Raw genomic sequence first — 25,873 nt, forward strand, 5'->3', positions numbered from 1 at the left:
TTGAATCATTCTTCCTTTTATTGTACATTTCGCTAGCAACTAGCTTTTATCTATGGCTAGTTAATCTCTCATATTTTTCAAATGTTTAGAATTTTATATTTAATTTTTTTTAATAAGCTCATATAATAAATGGGTCTCATACCTAATAAATAATAAATTCATGTTTCTTTTGGGTGATAGATGACTATAAATAAATACATGGATTTTATGCTAATTTGTCTTTCCCTCCCCTTTTTTGTTTAATTACAACGCTTTGTCAAACAAATACTCCATCACTTATAGTTTTTTTGCCCTCGTATAAGTTGAAACCAAACATTTTTTTTAAATTGTTTTGCTCTACACAAAGCAAACTAAAAACATGTAGTAACCTTGCTACAAAATTAATTACTTTATAAAAAATTAAACACAACAGAAGAGGTGAAAAATAATAAACAAAATGACAAAATTTAAAGAGAATTAATCGATCATTCAACATTTGGATGTGTAGGTGGGTTTTATGTATTAATTAATTTATTTCTTTTAAATCAAAAAAATATAAAATAAATAAATAATGATACAAAAATCATTTTACATGCATTAAGGACGAGTCATGCAAGAAATTAAAACAACATGGACCAAATGCATAACATTTTTGATTGTTGTCATTATCATACGACTTTTTGTAAAGAGACCAATTGTGAAATTGACTTAATTTAATAAAATGTAGTACCCATTTAATCTTATAATTTTGAATCATTCTTCCTTTTATTGTACATTTCGCTAGCAACTAGCTTTTATCTATGGCTAGTTAATCTCTCAAACATAGCCTAAGCCTAGTTTGTGATTTCTAGGAGCAAATCAACAAAACAAATGCAAGACTATTCTATAAAAGTAAATATGCCTTACTTAATTTTAGTTGATCGTTATTGTAAAGGGAAGCTCTAGGTTACTTTATTTATATATATGTTTTTTGCGTTAATAGAATTTTGGGTTTTCAGGATATAAATAAAATAATCCTCTAATCAACAATGTTTCAAAGTAAATTGTATTCTAGCAATTAGTAAATCCATTTGTTCAGTCAACAGGGTCAAACCATGGCGGGACAAAATTTTCAGTCTCAATCCAATAAGGAATATATAACTATATAAGATAAATTAACTGCCCGTAAAAGTACACTAAGTTTTTATTTGCTACAACAAACACAAGAAAATAGCCCATGAACAAATAACAGTAAGCCAAATGGCTGGAAAGCGAGAATGAATGTTGGGCTTATTTTAACTCTTATAACGAGTGTGTAATTGGCAGATAAAATCATGCAAAATGTCAAAAAAAAAAAAAAAAATGATTATTCATAGTACATGGTGTCATTGTGAACCTGAGGAGGGGATTGCTGGTTCATCTTTTTTAGCCATGGCAGCTTCAAGCGTCTTGTAGAACTCTTCAGGAAGAGGACCAGGCCGGTGTAGTGGCACGTGTTTTGGAACCGGGGCATCGTTTTCCACTACTTCACATTCATACTCATCAGGTACACCCCAAGGGTCCCACTCTAAAATCCAACACAAACAAACAAACATCTCAAATTGGTAAATTTGTTTGAAACATCTCACAAAATATACAAAACTAGAACTTGCATCCATTTTTAATACACAGACACATACTTCTAATCCCTGATTATCCAACAACCAATCACTTTATGTACTGTGTACAACAGAATTGAAGGAAATTGAGTCAATATATTGAACTAAAAAAGCATCGATTCCACTTCGAAACCCTGAATTTTATGATCCAAACACTACCTCTCACTCACTTGATGTTAGGGGATTTGTAATCTCGGTCTAATAGTTCTTCGGAGTTCGGGAGGTGAATCTGTAAGTGGAAGTGTTACACTTGCTGTGTTTATACTCTATACCTTTAAAAACTCCGAAATCAACAACCTAATTATTTCAATTCCAACTCGTCCAAGCTAATATGTGACTGAAAGATCCAGATTGACAACAAAAACGGAAGAGAGAGTAAGAGGTGGGACGAACCGATCATTTTGTCGATGAGTTTGAGCTCATCCTGAGCCTCTTCGATGAGTTCTTCAACTTGACCACAACCGAGTCGTTTCTCGATAGCTTCCCAATCCTCTTCCTCTTTGCAGACCTTGAGACGGTGGCGCGTGAAACTCTCAACGGCTTTTCGGTAACCTTCGTCTTCAGGTACACGCTGGATCTCCTTTAGGGTTTTATCATAAAGACCAATTAGTACCTCCCTAGCGTTTGGGACCACCTCGAGACCGACGATCCCCGTTGTTTCCTTCACTTTGGCCATCATCATCATCAGTGACGACGGCCGTGCAAACCTCCGAAGAAACATCTCTCCCTCTCTCTCCCCGGCGCTCTCTCCGACCACTTCCGTTTGGTATATGTGGGACTGGGAGTCTGGGAGTAGTCTCTTTTCAGGAAACCCGTTGCCGTTAAGTCAGTTCAATAATCTATAGACTATAAATGATTAAATGAAGACAAAACTGCACAAATGGTCCCTATGGTTTGCTGAAAATCGACACTTTGGTTCAAAAGGTTTTAGACTAGCATCATAGATCCAAAGTTTTTATTTTGTTGTGAGTTTGGTCCAATTTACTTTAAAAAATTTTGTAATGACGACTCTACCCTTCTTTTTTGTTTGTTTTTCTTCAGTTTTTTAATTTTTTTATTTGTTTAAATATTTTCATAATTAAAAGAAAATAATTCACTCCCTCTCTCTTCTCTCTCATCTGAATTTTTCCTTTCACAATCTAAAATGAACTTAGGGCTTTTAATGGCATTTCCGTGTTTAATGTATGATCGGGCAATGGATAAACGCGTATGAACACAAGACAATAGAAGGAACGGAAACGTCATTACAAGTAAAGGAGAAATCGAACACCAACTTCGATTTTGGGGGGTTCGATCCTTGGTTCCTTGCTCGTCGCAGGCCAGAAAGGGGACCAAGGGAGGTATCGGTGATTGCAGATCGTGAGGAGAGAGAAGTCTTCGGATTAATGAGAGCGAAGCAACGTAGGTGGAAAGAAGCAGCGACCGGCTGTGATTTCGGGGCTGCTGGGTCGTGGATGAGTAAAGGGAAACACCTCGTTGTTTGAGTGACCCGAAGAAAGGAAGAAGAACGGAGCAGTAAGGTTGTCGTCGAACTTGGTGGGTTCAGCAAGGGCTGCTAAAGCAACTCTTGGTTGCTTGTTTCTGCTCCAGCTGTGGATCTCGAGGGGGAGGAGGCAAGGAACAATGAAACATCGGTGTAGGTGGGGAGGCTCGTGGGTTGATCGAATGCTCACATGTCGTTTACTTCTTCTTCTTCTTCTTCTTTTGATAAAAATTGCTAGGTTTAAACAGGTGTTTGAGATTGATTCTTGACAAAATTTTATGTATGCAAAGGATTTTTGGGGTTAATGTTTTACAGGGGATCTATGGGAGTTTGTTTGTTTTGCTTGATAGAATTCAATGGGTTTAAATCAATAGCTTTAGGTTGGTGTTTTGCTTTGCTTGATAGAAATCGATGGGTTTAAATCAAATTTTGGTGTTTGGGAATGTATGAAGTTTGAAGAACAGCATCTGAGTTTCCAAGAAGCAAGAGAGGGAAGGGTGAATGTTGGAAGTCTGGAACCCTTGATCGAGAGAGAGAGAGAGAGAGAGAGTGTGTGTGTGTGTGTGTGTGTGTGTGTGTGTGTGAAATGTATTTTCTTTTAATCATAAAAATATTTAAATAAATAAATAAAATTGAAAAAACAAAAAAGAAGGGTGAAATCATCATTATAAAAAAGTTTAAAGTAAATTGGATCAAACTCGCAACAAAATGAAAACTTTGGACTTGAGGTGCTAGTCTAAAACTTTTTGGACCAAAGTGGCAATTTTCAGAAAACCAGAGGACCATTTGTGCAGTTTTGTCTTAAATGAATAAGATGAGTAGATCACTCGTCAAAAGTTGCAAGCCCAAATCCAGCCCGATTCATTATGTGAAAAATTTAAAGTTAGTTTTAAGCCCATTTGCTTTCACTTATTTAATTATATGGTTAATGAATTGTAATGATTTTTTTTTTGTCTATATTTAGTTATGTAAGTTTTTTTTAAAACATATTTTTACCATTAAACAGTCATTTTTATTTATGAAACATCATTTTGATCAAGTATTATAGAACTATGACATTTTTTGTCACATAGATTTTCTAACGACTCATCCAACCTGAAAAATTCACTTCTCTTTCTCTCTCTCTCTCTCTCTCTCTCTCTCTCTCTCTCTCTCTCTCTCTCTCTCTCAAAAATCACTTTACATGTTTTCTTCATTCTCAATACCACAAATCTCGATTTTTTTCTCTATATCCCTCTCTCTCTCTCTCTCCCAATACAAGAACTTGAATAATGTGTCAAGAATGATTTTTTAGGTTCATATGTGTATGAAGAGGGTTTCACTCAAGAACGTAAATTTGATTGGAACCTAGAAATATGATGTGTGTTTATATGTGTGGTTTCACTCAAAAACAAAAATGTGATTAGATGCAAGAAAATATGATGTGTGTGTTGTCATAAGTGTGTGAAGAGGGTTTCACCAAGAACACAAATATGATTGGAACCTATAAAACTAATTTGTGTGTATGTGTTCATGTGTTTGTGTGAAGAGGGTTTCACTCAAGATCTTAAGTACGAAAGATTTCTTGAGTTCTTAAGAAAATTTACGAGATTTGAGATTTAAATAAAACACACATACATTTGAACCTCAATTCTTTTTTAGTTCTTAACAAACCCGCCATAAATTTGGGTTTATTATGGAACACACCAAGAAGATTACTAGATTCTTGATAGAGATATCAAGGTAGTCGGAGATGCCAACCAAATAAGCATTAACTTAAAATACCCAGTCATATTAGTATAAATATGTATACAATGAAAAGTTTATTACCCTTCCAAATCATTAACCGTTTATTGTAAGTTCATTTAATTTAGGTCCTCGTTTTTATGAAAAAAACATTCATCAAAAAGCAAGGAATTTTGTTGATCAACTACTTAAATAATGTCATTTTGTCTAAAACTCATTATATCATATATGTGAGGGATAACTTAGGGCGCAACACTCCTTGGCTAATTGCTCTCAATTCTAATCATTACACTCATTGTATAGTCACTTTGAAAAAGCAAGAAACTTTTTTTTAACAGCACATTTAGTATATTACTAAATGTCTGAAATTGAACACATAACCTCTTAGTTAGAAACTTAATATATGTCTGAAATTGAATACAGAACCTTTTGGTTAGAAACTACTTGTTAGTTGATATTGTGATATCATGTGTTATATTGATGTTATCTCATCAGTCATCACCCTTCTTTAATCAGTGAGTCAACGATTATGTTTATCGGCTTCTATTGGGAAATGATGCTATTAATTAATCACGTTAATAATACGATTAAGCATAGAATCTATATCAAGAGTGCCAGAGATTCTCATACAAGAGTGACAGATCTAATTGTGATTACTTAACCTTACTAATATTTTACATATATATTTAGACTACAAAATGTTACAGAATGTTGCAAAGTCGGTGAAAAAAAGCATTCATTACATAAATTGAAAAAAGTGAAGTATGAATAAAGAAATTTGCGTTTTAACCCTTTCTAAAATCCTTGTTGTTTGTAAGAAAATAAAATCTCTTCAAAAGTTATTTTTTAAATATGATAAAAGTAAGCTATTATTTAATAGGACCTTTTTAAGTTGAAAGTCAATTTTCCAAATACTCAGTCGTCACCCTCCTCCATCGAACCTGGTGGTAGAGGATTAGATTAAAAGTTACCACCGCCTCCACTGCTACCGCCGCAGCCGCTCAGATCTCGGAACCTTTTTAATATTTCGTCATTCATAACAGTATTCGGAATGAGGATGTCTTCGTCGTATTCGTTTTCCTCGTTGATTTCACATTCGTCTTCCTTAGAAGACGTTGTAGGAGAAAAGTTTGAAGCATACGCCGGAGAAGAGGAAGAGCAGGGAGGGTGTTCAAGAACAGCTGAGGAAGTGTTGCCAGAGACAGGCGGTTTGTCTGTATTGAATTTGTTGCTCCTGGTACTGCCGGCGAGAGAACTCCGGTGAGTGGGTCTAGGGTGAATGTGTTCGCCGGAGTATGAAACTATAAAGATGGTTGCGTCCACAGGGCTCCGCTCCACTTGTTTCTTTGCCCCACATGCTTTCGTTGTGCTACACCTGTAATAATTTCTTTATTTTCCAAAACACAAATTAAACAATTAATAAAAATCCGTCGAAATTGTGTATTTGTTCATATAAATGGAACATTAAAAAATCGATAACGAAAATAGTAATAGATGAAGAGAACCTGGGAAAGGGGGAGCCTTTGATGGGTTTTTGACCATATTTCCTCCATGCCCACGCATCATTGCTCAACTCCTCTTGCGTCAACTGAAACACCCTCTTCTCCTGGTTCTTCCTACAAACGTAAATTTTGTTGCAACATTTAATTACAAAAATTATATCCCATTGTTTAACTAAATAATATATAAACCATAGATTTTAATACTATTTGTCTTCATATATATGACATCGATCTCATGTTTAAATCGAGCATCACTCTCCTTATGCTAGTTGTAAAACTTTGTGATTTACTAATAATTACCACCTCTAAAAATAACTAATATCATGGTTAAAATTAAGTTAAACCTAATTTACAATAAGAATGGAAATAAAAATGATGTAAATAAGGAATACAAGTAGAATATAATAAAAATGGAATAACTAGAGTGATCATTTTCAGTATGTAAATAACTACCTTTTTCGGGTGCGCGTGGACTGAGAACTCATGGTGTGCATGGAAAAGGAATGAGAATCTGTCAACATCGGGAGTTGTTCGTGAACAAATCCTTCTACAATATCGAGATCAATGGCTGCGGAGGTCGCCGGTTTTGCGCCGGCCGGCTGACCACAGCCTGCCTTGTAAACATCCTCCAATCCTCCGGAAACGTTAGCAAAACTCGGATATACAAAAGTGTTTCTCTCCTCGTTCCCAGAAGCTAAACTTTCCAAGTTATAAGAACCGTCATCGTAATCCTCGACGGTGGTATTCTTCACGTCTGCCGTGGTTGTGGTGGCGCAGCTCCTCACCACCGCATGCAAATCCCACTCGCCATCCATATAAACAAAAGAATTAATAGAAATGAGAATTAACAACTAGAACTAGTTATTCAACTCACGTATATATATAATACAACAGTTTCTCCGGCAAAGGAGGAGAGAGTCCACCGGCCGATGGTGGCGCTGACTTAAGTTGTAGAGAGAGAAAGGGTGGGTGACGGTGTATGAGTTAATTTGTATGTGGGTTATATATATAGAGAGACGTATGGTGGTGTGTCGGGACTAATGGAATCACAGTGTAACAAACAGTTTATGCTGATTTAGGGTTGACTTTTTTATATAATAGAAAAAAAAGTCAAAAGAGGGGCCGCTTTCTGCTTTGCTTTCACCAAGCCAACAATGCGAATTGATTGTATTTGTATGTATGTGTTGGTGGGTCTGGACCATATCCCACCAATTACACCATTAACCTAATAAATAAGGAGAGCCTGATTTGTGACTACATGTATTTATTTGATTCATGTCATCATGTGAATAATAATGTTATAAAGTTATTAGTGATTTAATTATTAGCATCAATAAGAAATGAGCTTTTTCAACAACCTTGTTGTTGCCACCTCATACTTAATCTACAAACCTAAATATGTAACAAACATATTACGAGATTTTCTAAAAACTTATTTATGGACCTAATGGTCCTAATCACAAAAATTTATAAAGAAAACTAACTTTTATATATATATATATATATATATATATATATATATATATATATATATATATATATATATATATACTATGATTTTAAAATCCATTCACTTCGGACAGTAATAGTAACTTTGCTAGATGATTATCTTTAAGTAATTGATAAATTGATATTTTTATCTTTTTTGTTATTTATATATTTATATTTTGTTTTTTATTTAATTTAATAGTTTATATAATCTTTTCTCACACCACCACTACAACCACCCAAAAGTTTCGTTCAACACCACCATCTAAAACTGCCATGCACCACCACCATATTCAAATGATATGAGCCTAGATTTAAATTCAATCATAATTCATGAATTTTCTTATTGTTTTCAGAAATGCTAATCAAGGTTACGAAGGAAGTATGGAAAGCATGTACGAACAAATTACATCATTGGGCGACCGTGAGTAGGGGTGAAGCTTTTTGAGGGACCTGCTAGTAGAGATGCGGGTTTTATTAGTGAGTTAGTCATGAAGAGGGTTGTCAATGTTGTTGATTTGATGCACCTTCTACCACAGTTACATGACCTCCAGAGTGAACTCATTTTGCTTCGATCTTGCATGGGCATCGCCAAAATTTTCTTTGGCCTGAGAACGTGTCAATTCGTTCACATGGATGAGGCTTCTTTGTGTTTTGATAAAGGTTACATGAGTTGATTGAGGACATTGTGGTTTACGGGGTTCGTCGTTTGGAGACCTTCAATGGCAACTGGCTTTGTTACCAATTAGGCTCGGTGGTTTGGGGTTGTACTCAGCAGTAGAGGCTTCCTATGCTTTTGTGGCCTCACGAGCTCAATCGTGGGTGTTACAAGACCACATCTTACAAAATAGCGACATATGTGGTATGGATTCAGATTATGTTTGAGCTTTGGCTTGTCTTCGTGATACGATTCCAGGCTTTGATTTCAGTGGTTTCACTAATAAAGACACCGCCCCTCCAAAAGCCCAACATTCATTGGCGAGTGCCTTTTTTAGTAAAATTGTCCAAGACATGGAAATTCACTTCGACATGACGATTAGGCAGAAAGCAAGTGTCTAAAGGCCCCACATGCTCTGGATTTTCTTATAATTATTCCTATTTACGACCTGGGTCAGCATATGTCGCTAGCGGAGTATCGTGTCATCCTCAAGTATCGTCTTATAATCCATTTATTTCTGGTTGACGAGACTCGCCATGTTTGTCGCAAGGCATGCTTGGACTCCTTATGGGAGCATGCAGTTCATTGCAAAGAGCTCCCAGGTTTCAAATACCGACACGATCTGGTTAGGGATGTTCTTTTCGACATATTTAGGCGTTGGGGTTTCTGCCAAAAAAGAGACACCTATGAATTTTCTAACTGACTCGTTGGAATGAATATTGACACTTATGTCAGCTGATGTTTCAATATTTGGATGGGCTGGAGGAAAACATGTATGTGTGGATCTAACATGGGTTTTCCCTCTTATAGGCTTGGGGAGTGGGGTTTTCACTGTGGGACAAGCTGCTTTAAAAGTTGCATCAAGCAAAGTGGCAAAACATGAGAACCCATACATGAAAAATCAACACACGTTTATACCATTTGCATTTGATACTTTTAGTTTCCTTGCGCCAGAAGTTGTGGAGCTACTCAATAGGGTTTAACGGATCATGTATAGTAATGTTATGACTCTCAGGTCTATAGATATTTTTAAAAGAATTAATTTTGTCATCCAAAAAGGGATTGCGGCATAGTTTGTTGCTCGTTTACCCGCTAAGTCTATGTAAAACTTTCTTTATTTAATATTTTTCATCATTCACACAAAAAAAAATTACATCATTTTACAAGATAATTCACAAAAGAATAAACCGATTGATTTTAGTTTCAAATGCTTGGCACAACACTAAAGATGAGATGGAGGATTTGTTATGGGTACAGGTGCGACCATGATATTTGATAGTAGTGTCCTTTTTTTTCTTTAAATTGGTTTGTTTAAAAATTTAGTATACTTAAAGTTAAATGAATTAAGCATTTGCAATGCTTTATCTTGGCTATTACTTAGTAATATATTGTCTTTCTACTGACTTCTGCTAACTATTATAATATTCAGCCGTTCAAAAAGAAATAATTAATATTTTCTGAAAAAAAAACTCAAACTAAATATAACAAGATACACAAAAACATTTTCAAAGTTTAATCTTAAAATTGTGCATATATAAACTCTCTCTTTTTGTATAAACATTAAACAAGCTTTTCATTACTTTTGTGAATGGCCCAGTAGGATTTTCTGTGTAATGGTCCCACTTTATAGGTGCTCCCAACTTTTGTAGATTTTTCCGGAAGTGAATCCCACCCCATTTTCGGGAATCATTTCCTTTCTCTCTCACTCATTAATAACACATGCATAAATCTATGAATTAAATATGTTTTTAAACCTTTTCTTTCCGTTTCACGAAAATACCAAAAAGAAACAACCTAAATTAAAATGAATAGAATGGCCCTCCAAAATAATAATAGAAAATTGTAACAGGAAAAGAAAAACGTCGAAAAAATCTAAAATAAGAATAGAAAAGTGTAGTAACTTTCAAATATAATAATAAATAGAATACATGAATGTCGCAAAAGAGGTTACACAACTTGGTTGACTCTTTAGTCTCAAAGGTTGTTAGTGTTGTGAAACATTGGTGGGATAAGATGGGGTTGGGTTGGGCCACGTTTAGTGGTAATGGGGTTGGGTTGGGTTTGAGACCACATCATGGGCACTTGCCTTGAAATAAATAAGTTGTAAATATTAATGAAAAATACAAAGATATATTTTAGTTAATTTATTTTATAAGATATAAAAAATAAACTTCTATATATAAAACATACTTGCACACTAAATTTTTTAATTTTGATTTTTTTTCTAATTCTGCCCAATATGGTTGTAGCATGCTAAGGATCACCCCCAAAAGTACATGTAATTCTTTTACAAAAAATATAATAGTTGTAATGGATCTACTATAATTTGGCACAACTATATATCTTATTATGTTACAAAAAATAGTAATTAATCGAAAATATGTTACCAGTAATATGTACTTTTAACCCATAAACTACTTAGCAATCTTCACATTCCTTTTCTTGAAATTCTATACTCCACTTAAAGAAAGAGAAAAAAAACCAAATCTTTCCCCATTCAAATAAAATATAGGTTTGGGATAACCATCGACACCATATTCTTCTACCCAACTATAAAAAGGTACAATCAAACAATTTTTAATATGTTATAACAAAACTAGAATGTAAATCAATAAATATCATCAAATTTATCCCTTTAAATTAATGAGTTACATAAGTACAATAAGATTTTATTCTATGTATATTATATAAAAAAAGATAAACATGTCTAGATTTTCTTTTATCATAGTAGTAAGAGCGTGTTTGACAAAAGTAACTGTTAGCTGGAAGTGGGTAGCGGTTAGCTGCTAGCGGGTAGTTGGTAGCGTGTAGCAGATAGCTGGTAGCGGAAAGCTGTAACTTTTATTTGTTATATAAATGTTTGGAAAAAGTAGCTGGAAGCTTTTGAAATATATAAAATTACATAAAAAGACAATTGATTAAAAATAAATAAATATATAAATATATTTTTAAAGGTAATTATGGAAATTGATTTCAAAAATTCAGGAGCGTTTTGTTAAACGTTATATGAAGTAGCTTTTAGAATCGGAGCATTTTGTTAAAACTAAAAGCTAAACGCTCGTACTACCAAACGAAGCTTTTTGTTTAAAATAGAGCGTTTTATCAACAGTTAAAAGCTAGAAGCTCCCAAACGCTTCCAAAAAATTTGTGCCAAACACACCCTAAATCTTCATCAAGTGCTGGATGTGTTGCTAAGATTAACTCTTTATTGATTTTTTTTTTAATCACCATAATTTTAGTAAGAAAAAACTAACAATGAGTTAGCATATGAACATTACAAAAATGTAATACAAATATACATATTTTGCAACCAACCTATCCGGTTACATTTTTTTGATCATATTGACAATCTAGAAACATTATCGTCAAAACTATATGTTTTCTTTGGATCGAGCGTTCTAAGAAAAGAGTTGTTGTGACACTTCCATAATAACTAAAAACCGATAATGATCACCGCATTAAAGCACTTGGCCTAGCATTCAAGTTAGAATTATCGATCAAAGCTACATATTATCAATAGAGTAAGTAGTGGGGCAAAGAAGATCCCACAAAACATACTTGAGAGTAAAGTTGAGCCTTCTAAGCATACTTGAGAGTAAAGTTGGAAACTTTACGTGTGTTTGCAGCCTTTAAGGACCATATATGTATTTTGGGGCCTTGTTTTAGTGAATAAGTGCTTATTGTTTAAGCCTTAACCTTTTAAGCTTAGGGTTTGGGTTATGTACCCATTAGGATGGTTCTTAAGGTAAAGTTGGAAACTTTACCCTTCTAGTCGACATTTTGGTTCAGATCTGAGTGGTGGACCTTTTAGTTTTAAGGTTGGTAACTTAATAGATTAAGAGGTGTGATTCCTGAAGAAACTCGGTGAGTTCATGGGAGAAATTGGCAAGTTGGATCGATTTTTCCCGATTCTGCTGATTAAAGGGGAAACTCGACGAGTTCATGGGTAAACTCAACGAGTTGGATCGACTTTTTGCGATTCTGTGGATTAATGGGGAAACTCGACGAGTTGAGTCAACTCGAAACGTTGACTTCGACTTTGACCACGTTTGACCTTTAAGGGGTTTTGAATTATTGATCGATATCTAAGGGATTGTTTCTGTTTAGGGGTTGAGTAGAGTTGATTTCTGGGGTCGGGACTTATCCAGTTATCATTCAATATTCGAGGTGAGTTTTCTTACCGGGTTTAGTGGGTCGAAGGCACCAATGCCAGCCCATGTTTATGTTATGTTGATAGAATGCTAGCTATCTTTGTGACTCTTGTATGTACTTGAGTTTATATGCTTTTGGACTAAGGTCCGAGGTCAGGGGAAGCCCGATGACTATTTGTATGATGTGTATATTACATGTGTATGTGTTTATATGCTTTCCTAGCTCAGCTCGATAACCGAGCAGGGCCCGATGACCGGACGGAGTCCCATGACCAGGCGGGGCCTACTATATGTTTATTGTATGTTTGGTATGTGGTATTTTGGGTGAACCCACTAAGCTTTGTGCTTACGGTTTTCAGTTTATGTTTTAAGTACTTTTGGTTCCAAGGGGAAGAGCTCTGGATGACTTCATTGCATACACCATTGGGATTTTGTTATGATGTTTTACTCTGATTTATGACAAATTGATACACTGGTTTATTTCAAATGTTTGGATGATATGGAAGTTACTATTTTATCTATTATTTAAATTCAAAATTTTGGGACCATATTTTTGGATGTTACACTAACATTATGGGGAGTTCTTCAGCAACTGATGACAGGGTGAGGTCAGAAACCTAGGAAAGCCTAGGAAGTGTTTCAGTGGGTTTAGTTACGTTGTTTAGCGAGTACTTGGAGAATCAGTTTGAGAATGTGACTTAGAGGATTCGTGATGATTCTTGAGGAAAGTATGGATATGTGTGGAAGGTAGTATTGGGCCCGTACTACTGAAATCACAGGATCCATCCTCAAATTGGGGATTAAGGAATCTGTATGTTGGGTTATCAGTTGGAAGGTTTAGGGTTAAAAGGTTGTTTTCAGTTCTGATGGTAGAAAGGAGACCCTTATGATTGTGTTTTGGAATGGTTCTACCTGTGTGGAGGTCAGGCAAGTTATGGGGCTTCGAAATTATAGAAGTAACGTATTGGATCGACAATTATGGGATCAGTGATTTGTTTATCACTATAAGGTTTTGTTCAGAGCGTTGGTTTCCAGGAGGGCGGTGTGGAGTGATTTCAAGGACGAAATCTAATTTAAGTGGGGGAGAGTTGTAACACCCTGTTCTGAATCGTTTCCTAATTCGGGGTTGTGGCTCAAAGATCGGTTATCATTAGGCATAGGGCCTTTACGGAAAGATATATTTAGAACCATTTGGATGTGGGTAATGTAATTTAGATGATCTGGTTGTTTGGTTTGGGTTTTGGATCCAAGGAGTACATTGGTAAAGTGGCAGTTCGTGCTTTTAAGGATCGTCAGAAACGGATTTATAACGAATAAGTTATGGCCTTCGGAAGTTGGTAGTGTTTAAGGCTAACCCTAGTACATGGGGCATACATATGGAGTACGCTGGGCGTACTAGGGAGAAGGATTGCAAGCATCAGTGAGAGTACGTTGGACGTACTAAGAGTACATAAGGCGTACTGCAGATTCATGCAAACCCTAATTTAGGGTCTTGGACCCTATTTAAGCTCCTTAGCTCAACATCAAACCCTATTATCCTCATGCTCCATCCCTTTAAACCCGTGATCAAAACCCTAAGAGCTTGTGGTGATTTTTGAGCTTGAAAAGTGAATTGTAGGTGTTTTGTGGTAAAGAAGAAGAAGAAGAGGAACACTTGGAGGAGGGCTTGAGCTTGAAGATCTAGGAGTATCTTCTCATTTGCAAGCTTTTTAAGGTAAAAAGCTCATACCTTGATGATTATCTATGTTAGATCTATTTTATGGTGTTCTTGGGCATTTTTGAGTCTTTTGATGTAAAGATGAGCTTTTGATCTACTCTAGAAGTAATAGATGCTAGATCTAAGCTCCAATAAGGTCCACTGTTCATAAAAATACAAACTTTATGGAAGATTTTGGTTCATGTAAGTATTAAGACCCTATTTAACATTCTTTTTAAGTGTTGAGTCCTATTAACGCATGTAAGAGAGTAAAGTTGGCAACTTTATTGGTTAAGACCTTGCCTACGGATCAAATCTATGTTTTGGACAACTTGACTTAACCCATTAAGAGCTTTTTGGGACTTTTGGCTTTCTGCTGAATACAAGAAACAAAAAAATGAGACCCATTATCAGTGGTGAAGTGATAGCAACCAGACATCGAGGCGTATGCCACTTAAATCTTGATTTTTTTTAAGTTGTCGATTAAGATTTTCAAGTTCTCTCCATTGTAAAAAAAGTAAAAATAAAGAAAATTATTGCTACGTATTATTTTTCAAATTAAGGGGGTGTTTGGATTAGATTTTTAGCTTATTGCTTATAGCTTATTTGTGGTGGGAATAAGCAATAAGCAATAAGCATGAGGAGAGATGCTTATTAAAATTAGCTTATTTAGCCTAATAAGTTGGATTTTATCCAAACACTAAAATTAGCTTATTGTGGGAATAAGCAATAAGCACTCTTTTTTTTTCTATCCAAACACCCCCTAAATCTTTGCAACTTTCAGTATCTTCAAGATTTAAAAAAAAAAAAAAAAAAAAAAAAAAAAAAAAAATCTTTTTGCTTTTGTATCTTCAACAATTCTGGTTTTCACTTACTCCCTAATATCAATATTTATTTTTTGTCATTCACGTAAACACATTGACCAAATGACTTTATTTGGGTTTTTTTTCATTACATTTTGTTTATGTTACTATAATTTTTTGTGTAAGGGTTGGTTTATTTCTATCCTTTCATGGTTATGTAATTTTAGTGGGTTTTTGAAAATTTAGTGTAGTTTTGTATTTACATGTATATGTATATATTTTTTATGTTTATTTTTAGGTTTATAAGATTAGTTATCTAACCCTTCATCTCTCATGATTAATAATTTTTTTTGTATTTTTTTTTAATCATTACAATTTAAAATTATGAAAAATGTTTTTTTTTCTCAACCGGTGGTTTCCACGGGTTTAAACCTAATATATATATACATACAACAAAATATACTTATACTCTTACATTAAACCCATTAAAACCCCGACTCCAAATTATAAGTCCCTGTTTAATGTTTTCTCTATATTGGATCAACTAGTTTTATTTTTGCAGAAGAATCATTTTGGCAATATTTTGCTGTAGCTTTAGTTCATGTCCAAATTGAAATGAGTATTTGTTAGACACTGACAATTCAATACACAACACACGTTTTTCATATATGAGTTTTGAAAACTTATGTTCTGTGTTTATTCGTGTCGACACGTATTTCAAATTCATGTTTCATATCTTACACGGTCAAACACAAATTTGTCTCTTTAAACACATACAAGACATAGATAAAATTTGTCAAACACACAACCCATATAAACGGTAAAAGACACGAATTAATATCTTTTAAGAAGTTAGTTTTTCATGTACTATACTTTAATATAAACTCATGTAAATTTGTTTTTTTATATAATATAGCTACAGACGTGTTATTATTCGTGTCGTGTTAGCGTCAAGTGTAATATATATGATCAGTTATGAGCATGAGAAGACAACCACGCAACTATTTACTAACATATTTTGAAGTTCTATTACCAAACAACACATGATACAACAACTGTATGCCCCTACTCTCACCAAACAAACTACACCAGAGTTAAAGAGTACCAAAATATCATCTTTAATCACGATTCTGAAGGAGATATTTCTGATTCATCAAGTTCATCATCATCAACTTCTGAGACCTCACTTGCATCCAATTGAGATTCATCTGAATTCGACTCTGTAGTTTCATCCACCTCCTTCTTATAATTCTCGGGGGGTTCTCTAAGATTTTGTGACCGAATTTTAACACGTTTTCCTTTAATATATCTGTACTCCCATTTTGGTGGCGGGTATTTCTTCTTCAGCTTTTGGTACTTGTCCATCATCCCTAGTTTTTGGAACACCTCTCCCACCATATTAACTATCGATACAGTTGGTCGGATTCCAAGCTCTTCCATGTCGGCAAAAACCTAATGCCAAATTAATGTAAAAGAAAAAAAAAATAGTCATATGCTTTATTCATAGTTTAAACACTACCTTAGTATGTTCCAAATTAATGATTACAACTAGATCGGTAGTAGAGAGAGAGAGAACAAAATTACCTCAAACATCTTGTCATGCAAATCCCGCCGAAAATAAATAGAAATCATTCTATCAAAGAATATTCGAGGCATACTTTCTAAATTATCAGAAAATAACCGTGTCCATAGCTCTTCAGCTTCATCAATTCTTCCATCTTCTGCTAAAGCATATAGTAACAAATAATAGCTCCCCATTGTTCTTCCTTGACCTTTACTCAGCATCCACTTGGTCACCTTTAACCCAAGGAAAGGATTTAACAAATTACTTAAAAGGAAACAACATTATAAAAACAATTTTTTTTTTTTTTGAAGTTATAACTTTGTACCTGAATTATTCTTTTCCATTCCTTCTCGCGTTCGAGTGTTTTTAAAGCCTTTTTCACTGTGATTAAAGGAAATTCCAAATCCCATGCAATGAAAGAATCAAGAGCCCCATAGACTTCCTCTTTGACATTTGATAATTCCTTTATCTGGTACACAATGGTGTTGATATTATACAAGTATTTATTGTAAAACTAACAATCAGATTGAGAAAAATAACTTACACATTCAACAAGTTTCAATGATTTGGAAACAGTTCCTATTTTTGGTTTGACTTTCCAGACTCGTGGATATCTTGGTCGAGGGCCTTTAGCTGCACATACCTGAAATTTGTGACAAATTTTGTGAAAAAGAAGACAAGAGCATGAAGTAGTTAAAAGTACCAACTGTAAAAATTCATACTCAATTCAAATTGATTTAACATCGATCTTCTATTGGTAACCCCTAACCTTACTTAGGTGGCCAAACACAGGGAATTAATGGCAATTCATAAAGAAAGACTGCATATTTTTGAGATGAAGTTAAATAATTGTAGCTAAAAAAACCTAATTTTTAGGGTAAATATAAATTACCAACCTAACTTTATATTTGTTCTATCTGATCACTGATTTTGATTTTAAGCGTTACAATGATCAATTCTAGAACGCACGTCCAAATAGCCCTATAATTCCATGCCAAAGTAATGGATAGGAATGAGGCTTACCACACAGTTGCTAACTGTCTTTGGGAATTTAAGGAATGGCAATCTTCCGATGAAATCCGGTGGAGAATAATACCTCAACATAAGCATCCTATCAAGAAAACTGAAAGAAAAAGTAATTACAACTCCATATCCGGGCAAAGTTGAAAGCAAGGATATGCATAATTTAGATTCCCGAGTTCAATTCAAAAATAAATTATACAGAAACATTGAGAGTAAACTCGTAGGCAAAATACCAAACACCTTATGTGCATACATATATAAAGCACATCAGACGCTCTAATACTCTGTTATCAGGCGAAGACTCAAATTGAGTCCTAAAATCCTAGAATACTGGAAGTACTTGAATTGTACGTAGATATACCTCCGAACGGTGGGAGGCAGAGTTTCACAAGACAAGCATTGAAGTAGTGACCAGAACAGATTTATTGCGATGTGGTTGATGAGTTCTGTAGTCGTATATTTTAGAGGATAAACGGCGAACGCGCGCGCGAGAAAGAAAGCTAAGATTTCCCCTGGTTTCGCTGGAGATTGTATAGTATAGGGTTCCTTGGAATTGGGAAGTTATTTTCTTTTTGGGTAGGGTGTTTGATTATAGGCAAATCGCCAAGGATAGAAATTTATTTATGTATAAATGGTAACCATATTTATCAAAACTAGCTGACAGTAAAAGTTAGAATTTGTAGTTTTTGTAATGAAATTATTAAGTAATTGTATATTTTGAAATATATACATAATAAAAATTTCCAAAAGTTTTTAAAATTCATTTAAAATAGTTTTTGGATTATGAGTTTTTCATATCCTTTCTAATAAATGAATGTTTTTTTTGCCACTTATCATATTCTCATTAAATTTGTTAAATTTTATTTCGTGGTTATTTTAATTTTTTTTTCATATGTCATTTTCTGAGTTTTTTTTTCTATTTTATTAAATTTCACATAGTATTTTAATGTAATAATTGCAAAAAATATAGTAATAAATAGATATTATTTTCACTAATAAACTTACTTTTAATTTCAAAATTCTCCAAATTAAAGCTAATTAGTTTCTTTTCTTTATTTAAATTATTTGTTTAAATTTAAAAGATAAACAATTACATTATAATAAATCATTATTTTTTTATAAATTCAAAGTTTTCAGATATTTTGACATTTATATTTAATTTTTTTTAATTAACACATGTAATATATAAGTCTCAAAACTAGTATAATAAAAACTTTAAGTTCGTACTGACAAAAAAACCACAAGGTGAAGTGTACACAAATTTTTATTTAATTCTAGCAAAAAAACCTCAAGTTGAAGCTCAAATTTTTTTATTTAGTTCTAGCAAAGAAACCACATGATGGATCGTAAATCTATGAGATTTAGCTTTTGTTTGTGATGATTAAGGGTTCAATGGAGATGAAGTTTTTGGCATAGTAGTATCAGATCTATTAGAAAAGTGTTGTTAAACCAAGAAGTTGGAGGTTAAATTCCTATGATGGACAAATGTTTAGATTTAAGAATATGAGAAAGATTGTGGACAAATGTATAGATTTAAGAATATGATTAGGATTGTGTCTTATAGCCATTATAAAATCAAATGAGAAGTCGGTAGATATAATCATAATTGTTAGAAATATATATAATCTCACAAAATTCAAAAGGTATAATTAAGTTGTATAAATTTTCAAACCATTAGCTTTTAGAAATGATTTGATTTTTGTGCTTCCTTTTTAAATTTCAATTTTCCTGTGTCGCGGTAGGTTTTATGGTCTTTTTGCATCCCCAAATAGAATATTCGTAAACAAAAGACACCCATCCTCCTTACGGAAAAAGAACTCTTTTATATATAATCGGATAAAACTGAACCACAATAAAAGAACTCTCCGGTCGACAACGACGATTACGGAATCTTTCTTTCACCGATCTCCAATCGAACACGGAAATGCTGGCAATTGAACCGGCAATCTCCTTCCGTATCCCCGCCGGCCGTTTTGCTCGTGATTGCCGCCTCCTCTCTCACTCCCGCAGCTTCGTCATTCCTTGGTATTGATTTCGTACAAATTAAGCTTTTTTGCTTTATCTTTTGCTGGAAGTAAATTATTTTATTGTCTCTTATAAGCTTTTAAATCTATCTGAATTTGATTATCAGCTGGTAAATGTTGAACATGAGCTTAGCTTGAGCTCATAAATGAACGAGCTTACTAAATTAACGAAAGCTAGAGGATTTTGGGGATAACAGTATTGAAAAGTGTGTTTTGCATTGGTTTTTTTGTCAGCAACAAGATTACGAGAAGGAACAATTTTACGAAGAACATAATTAGAGCTTCGGCGGAGGAGCTTTCAGGTCCAGTGAAACAAGCGAAGCCACAACGGTATCATCCGTCTGAGGACATTTCGGATTCTGAAGAATCGGATGAGAATGGAGACGCTATACTTGGACCTGCTGAAACTAGCAGGACTGTTATTGAGGTAATTCTACCAATATTTTGTTGAAATTTGAAAAGCAGCTTAATTTGGAAATTTCATTGTAGTTAGATCTTTATTAGAGAAATTCAAATGTTAGGATCAAAAATCCCATCCGCCTCCATCTAGAAACATGTGTGGTAACTGGTAAAATAGAACATTTTTTTGATCATCCCTGCACTGAAGATATCCCATCACATATGAATGTATGATATTGATTGCAAACATGTCATTTTGTCAGGTAAACAGCAAAGCAATGCTTATGTTCTCAGGTCTGATAGGTGATGGAGGCCATGAGAATATCTTCTGGCCAGATTTGCCTTATGTAACTGATGAACATGGAAGTAAGTCACACTGTCAATATCACTATCATATTTGATAATGTTAACCAATCTTTGTACTAAATTACTTGTTATAAATGCCTCTCAGATATATATTTCCGAGTGAAAAACGATGAAGACATTCTTCAAACTCTTACTTCCGAGGATACCCTTGTAGTAAGGAACTTGAATTTAAGGGTTTAGATTTCAGTTAAGACCGTTGAATTGAATCCAATTTCAAGTTAATTAATGAATCAAACTCAATGCAGCAAGTCATAATAGGCTTAGATACAACTGAAATGGTGAGTGAGATGGAGTTGATAGGTCAATTAGAGTCAGATTTCGATATGGAGGAAATTGATGATGAAGATAGTGGATCTGATGATGATGATGATGATGACAACGATGAGGATGAAGACGATGACAGTGGTGGATATGAAAATGTGATGGTTTCATTTCTTTATTTGTTTTTCTCTCACATCAAAAACGGTTACTATAATCGTTATTTATCATGCCTACATTTCATAGGAATGGGTTTCGCTTCTAGAAGATGAGGAAGATGATGAGGATTCTGATGGATCCCTTGGTGACTGGGCAAAATTGGAAACCATGCGGTCTTCCCATCCAATGCATTTTGCCAAACAGATGGCAGAGGTAAGAAGGGGTTGTTTTGTTTGTACTTTAAAAGGCTTTATATGGGTTAAGCACTTAATCTGGACGATTATATTTAATAAAATTTGATGTTTTTGGGTAAATTCCTTTCTCAGTTTGTATCCGATGATCCGGTTGATTACATGGACCAGCCTCCAGCTGGTCTTGCGATTCAAGGGCTTCTAAGATCTGCATTTGTTGAAGATAATTCTGTAATCAACAAACAGATTTTTGATGGCCAATCTAACAATGAAGAAGAAAATCAAATCTCAGAAGAAGAAGAAGAAGATTTAGGTGTTGTGAATGGCCATAGGCATTCATCTCAAGATGATTTGAATGCAGAAGAGGAACTACAGAAAGATCAAGTCTCAGGAAATGGGACTTCATACTATAAGCTAGAGATGGTCAAAATCCATTTGATCTCAGCACATGGGAATCAGGTATTTTGGGATATTGATATTACATATTTGGTCCTTGAGTATAGATCTCTTAAAGTTGTCTTGCAATGTTGGTCCTTATTTGAGGTTTTTATGACATTTTTAGTCCCTATTCCAAGTAAGATGACAGTTTGTGAAAATTCGGGGACCGAAAATCTCCAAATAACTTGAAACAGGGACCAAAAACATAGTATAAGAGAACCTCAATAAGGACCAAAATTGCAAAAAACAGCTATACTTAGGGCCAAAAATATAAAATATGTTTTACAGACTTTTGTTGAAGTGGAAGATTTTAGAAGGGCACGACCCGATGCTATTGCGCATTCAGCTGCAAAAATCATATCTCGTCTCAAATCTGGTGGAGAAAAGACAACAATAGCCCTTAAATCGTTGTGTTGGCGATGTAAGGGTATTCAAGTGGAGGTAACACATATTTGCTTCATCTTTAAACATTCTAGAAGATTCTTTATAATAATTGTTGCGTGTGAGGAAGATGATAATGTGTGCAACTAATGACAGGAGGTAGCTGTTATTGGCGTTGACAGTTTGGGATTCGATGTAAGAGTTTGTTCTGGAAGACAAGTTCAAACACTGCGCTTTGCATTTAAAAAGAAGGTAAATTACCAACTTCTCCTAAATTTAAGTTATACTAAAAAAGACATGTAACAACATCACTTTTTGGGTTATGCAGGCCTCTTCGGAGTACAGTGCAGAGAGACAGTTGAATAATCTACTATTTCCAAGAATCCCAGGCAAGCAACAGAAGCAGAAAGAAGCACATCAAACAGAACTCTAATAAAAATCGTAGGCAAACCTTTGTGCTTATTGTGTACATAGCAAGCCATTTTTTGCTGCTTGTTTTCATCATTCTTTATAATCTACAAAGATTGTAAGCCAACACTTTAACAATCATCTAATTTTATTGTATTGTTGTTGTATCATGTCATTAATTACTCCGTTTGGTTGTTATGGTCTCGTATACTAATTGAGCACTCAACAGATCTACAACGGCTGACCCAACTGATACAAACACAGTATTCTCGATTTCCTCTTTTCTCCCAATCTTCTCCCCTTTAATCAACCCTACCAGATCACCTGCAACTTCATCTTCCTTCATCACGCCTCTCTCAAACGCTCCCACCAACTCTCCGGCCTCCACCAACGCCGCTTCATTGTCCACAAAAACCCTACCTCTCTTCACAGCTTCATCATCACATTCCATCATCGACGGCTTATACGATCCAACCAGATCCAAATGCGCTCCTGCCTTCAACCACTTCCCCAAAACCAGCGGCGTCTCGGAATTCGTCGCACAGCTCACTATATCCGCCATTGCCGCCGCCGGAGCTATATCTTCACAAACTTCAAACCGTACGCCTTCCATTCCGCTTTCCTTACCGATTTCTTCCACCAGTTTTTTCGATTTTTGTGAAGTTCGGTTCCAGATCATGACATGATTGATGCCCGGGCGTGTTGTTAGGTGAGCTTTGATCAAGTGCGGAGCTAACGATCCGGCGCCGACAGATAGCAAAACTCGAGAGTTTTTGTTGGAGAGATAGTGTGAGGCGACGGCGGAGACACATGCTGTACGGCGGAGAGTGAGTTCGGTTCCGTCCATTGATGCTAGGGTTTCGCCGGTGACGGAGTTGAAGAGGACGTAACTGGCATGGACTCCAGGTAGGTTTAGGGCGGAGTTGTTGGGATGGGTTGTGACTAGTTTGACGCCGATGTAGGGGAGGGTCGTTGAGGAGAGAGACCATGAGGGCATGAGGAGGAGGGTGGATGACGAGGACGTTTGGTGCGAATGGCGAATCGGGGATTGGATTACGGAGGAGGCAGCAGCGAGAGATGTTTGGAGGTGGTTAATTAGGGATCGGTAGGGGAGAACTGACCGGATTGTGGGTGCGTCGATGAAGATCGGCGATCTGCCGGCGGAGGGACTGATATTGCCGATCATGGTCGCCATTGACGATAGAGCCAACAACTAACTAACACAGCATTCGTATTTGTAGAGAAAGTACCCATACCGTAGCTTGACTTGTGGATTATTTTGTAGTCAATAGTCGCCGTCCATTTCCATGCATAGGAGAAACAAAAATAATAAATGATAAAGAGACATTAATTTTAGCCTTTTTAGGGCTAAGTAAAATGAATATTTATCATAACGAAAACAAATCTACCTTTAAAAACTTATATTATGGTTTTGAAAAATAAATGGCCTATCGACATTTCTTAATTAAATTTAGATAATATAATTCCTTTTTGAGCTCTAGTTGGAGTCCCAACTGTAATCGAGCAATTAATTTTTTATCTTAATTATTAAGTTTGAGTTTGTGTACAAATATGAGAAACCTGTAACGAATCGAATCGAGTTCTAACTTAAAAAAAAAAAAAAAAAAAAAAAAAAAAGCTGCCTTCGATTCTTATTCCTTTTTTCAAACACTATACATGCTTCTGTTGATGGAGCTTGAATTCAACTTGAATTATTGAATATATATTTTAGACAAAACTGCAAAAATAGTCCCTGTGGTTTGCATTTTTTCAGGAAACAAGTCCAAACAGTGACTTTTTTTTATTCGTGGTCCTTTTGGAGTGGTTTGTATGTGAAAATGGTCCCTCCGAAAATTGAAATGACTATAATACCCTTGGGGTATTTATTTTTCATTTTTCTTTCATTATTCTTAAAATTTAATATTTATTTATTTATTTTAGCAATTAAAAAAATAAAAAGGACCCACCTCTCTCTCTCTCTCTCTCTCTCTCTCTCTCTCTCTCTCTCTCTCTCTCTCTCTCTCTCTCTCTCTCTCTCTCTCTCTCTCTCTCAGCCACTGAAGATATCTTGTTGCCAACAATCTCGTACCCACCACACAAACACATACCCACCAACCACCGTTAGCCACCACTATCCGCCACCACCACCATCAATTATTCTATCTCTATCTCTCTCACTCTCACTATCACTCTCCCACACTCTCTCTCTTATCTCTCATACACACATCAAAGAAAGTAAAATTCAAAATCATCTTCACCCGGTGTTGACTGAAGATTTGGTGGCAGAAGAAAATGAGACCGAGTGATAAATTGATCGATCGATACAGAGGGAAAGAAATCACGGGTAAAGGAAAAGGAAGTGACTGCAAAAATCTGGTAGCGGCTTTAGATCTAGATGCAACTTTCTAGAGACGGTGAAGCAACCCCCCTCCCCAATTAATCTTCTCCAACCAAATCCCTTGGTTGCAGCCCCAAATAGGTCTAATTTCTTCCAATTTTTTGTGGTAATGCTCCAATGTATCTAAATCCTTGCGTGAATTTGTGGTCTCACTCATTCTTTCCTTGCTTCGGTGGTGTTGTCACTTCTTTTTACACTCCAAATCCAAAAATCTATAAATCAAAATCGAGTACTATTCATCGTCTTCTACAACACAAACCCATGGTTTCTCTGTTTCAATTTGGGTTGCAGATGATGGAGACAGTGATGTGGTGTAGAAGTGTTTAGCGATGCAGGGGTGGAGATTTATCAAACGTAGATTAAGCTGACATGCTTGTAACATCAATCGACGACTAAGGTTCTTGTTGCCCACCTCACTGTCTCCTTCTTTATTTCCCCTTCATTCGTTCCTTTTTTCCTTTCAGTCCATCGTGTTGAAGTAGTGAAGTCAAACCTACATTAATATGGCGAAGTTTGGGGCTTAGGGTTGTAGACACAAAGATAAATCGATATACATATTTGGGGATGTGAGGCAGAGTAGATGTGATGCAGTGGTGGATGACGGTGGTCAGTGGAGGTTATGGCTAAAGTGTGTAGTTCCGACGAGATTCACTGGTGGGTTTTTATTTCAGGGGGGTAGCTAACTGTGTAGTTCCATGTCAGAGTTGCTTTGGTGGTCGTGCTCTACGGTGGTAATGGAGTTTCAATGTTTTTGGAGGTGAGGGAGAAAGACAAAGGTGGGTGGGTGGGTTTTGAGAGAGAGAGAGAGAGAGAGAGAGGTGGGCCCTTTTTTTTATTTTTTTAATTGTTAAAATAAATAAATAAATATTAAATTTTAAGAATAATAAAAGAAAAATGAAAAATAAATACCCCAAGGGTAATATAGTCATTTCAATTTTCGGAGGGACAATTTTCACAAACAAACCATTCCAAAAGGACTACGAAACCAAAAAAGTCACTGTTTGGACTAAAACCCCAAAATTTTGCATACCACAGGGACCATTTTTGCAATTTTGTCTATATTTTATAGATGATTTCAAAGTATTTGAATTATTTCTATTGATCATTAGTTATTGTCTTTTTTTTAGAATGAGATTTTTATT

At 35.2% G+C, this 25,873-nt stretch overlaps 5 protein-coding genes across 5 annotated transcripts; 1 reads left to right on the plus strand and 4 right to left on the minus strand.

Moving 5' to 3' along the window:
• Nucleotides 1-1,105: 1,105 nt before the first annotated feature.
• LOC145088831 (putative NADH dehydrogenase [ubiquinone] 1 alpha subcomplex subunit 5, mitochondrial) lies at nucleotides 1,106-2,453 on the minus strand. The gene is made up of 2 exons (XM_079027243.1): nucleotides 2,010-2,453; nucleotides 1,106-1,525 (listed from the first exon to the last, which is right to left on the minus strand). The coding sequence occupies exons 1-2, from the start codon at nucleotides 2,335-2,337 to the stop codon at nucleotides 1,344-1,346; spliced, it is 510 nt and encodes a 169-aa protein (XP_078883369.1). The 5' UTR covers nucleotides 2,338-2,453; the 3' UTR covers nucleotides 1,106-1,343.
• Nucleotides 2,454-5,589: 3,136 nt separating this feature from the next.
• LOC145090865 (WRKY transcription factor 22-like) lies at nucleotides 5,590-7,314 on the minus strand. The gene is made up of 3 exons (XM_079028911.1): nucleotides 6,780-7,314; nucleotides 6,330-6,440; nucleotides 5,590-6,211 (listed from the first exon to the last, which is right to left on the minus strand). The coding sequence occupies exons 1-3, from the start codon at nucleotides 7,139-7,141 to the stop codon at nucleotides 5,785-5,787; spliced, it is 900 nt and encodes a 299-aa protein (XP_078885037.1). The 5' UTR covers nucleotides 7,142-7,314; the 3' UTR covers nucleotides 5,590-5,784.
• An 8,812-nt stretch (nucleotides 7,315-16,126) lies between these two features.
• EMB1417 (Pentatricopeptide repeat (PPR) superfamily protein) lies at nucleotides 16,127-18,303 on the minus strand. The gene is made up of 6 exons (XM_079027244.1): nucleotides 18,071-18,303; nucleotides 17,710-17,809; nucleotides 17,231-17,329; nucleotides 17,012-17,155; nucleotides 16,707-16,919; nucleotides 16,127-16,574 (listed from the first exon to the last, which is right to left on the minus strand). Exons 2-6 carry the CDS (start codon nucleotides 17,794-17,796, stop codon nucleotides 16,245-16,247), a joined length of 873 nt encoding a protein of 290 aa, XP_078883370.1. The 5' UTR covers nucleotides 17,797-17,809; nucleotides 18,071-18,303; the 3' UTR covers nucleotides 16,127-16,244.
• A 1,213-nt stretch (nucleotides 18,304-19,516) lies between these two features.
• Nucleotides 19,517-22,503, plus strand: LOC145088834 (uncharacterized protein At3g49140-like). The gene is made up of 10 exons (XM_079027245.1): nucleotides 19,517-19,734; nucleotides 19,968-20,160; nucleotides 20,396-20,498; nucleotides 20,584-20,651; nucleotides 20,744-20,917; nucleotides 21,003-21,128; nucleotides 21,242-21,565; nucleotides 21,833-21,985; nucleotides 22,082-22,177; nucleotides 22,254-22,503. Exons 1-10 carry the CDS (start codon nucleotides 19,634-19,636, stop codon nucleotides 22,356-22,358), a joined length of 1,443 nt encoding a protein of 480 aa, XP_078883371.1. The 5' UTR covers nucleotides 19,517-19,633; the 3' UTR covers nucleotides 22,359-22,503.
• Nucleotides 22,337-23,607, minus strand: LOC145088835 (NAD(P)-binding Rossmann-fold superfamily protein). Its single transcript, XM_079027246.1, has one exon. The coding sequence runs from the start codon at nucleotides 23,526-23,528 to the stop codon at nucleotides 22,509-22,511; it is 1,020 nt and encodes a 339-aa protein (XP_078883372.1). The 5' UTR covers nucleotides 23,529-23,607; the 3' UTR covers nucleotides 22,337-22,508.
• Nucleotides 23,608-25,873: the final 2,266 nt, after the last annotated feature.

Source organism: Lactuca serriola, chromosome 2 (genome assembly GCF_051521515.1).
Source record: "Lactuca serriola cultivar US96UC23 chromosome 2, Lser_US96UC23_V15, whole genome shotgun sequence".
NCBI classification, from domain to species: domain Eukaryota; kingdom Viridiplantae; phylum Streptophyta; class Magnoliopsida; order Asterales; family Asteraceae; genus Lactuca; species Lactuca serriola.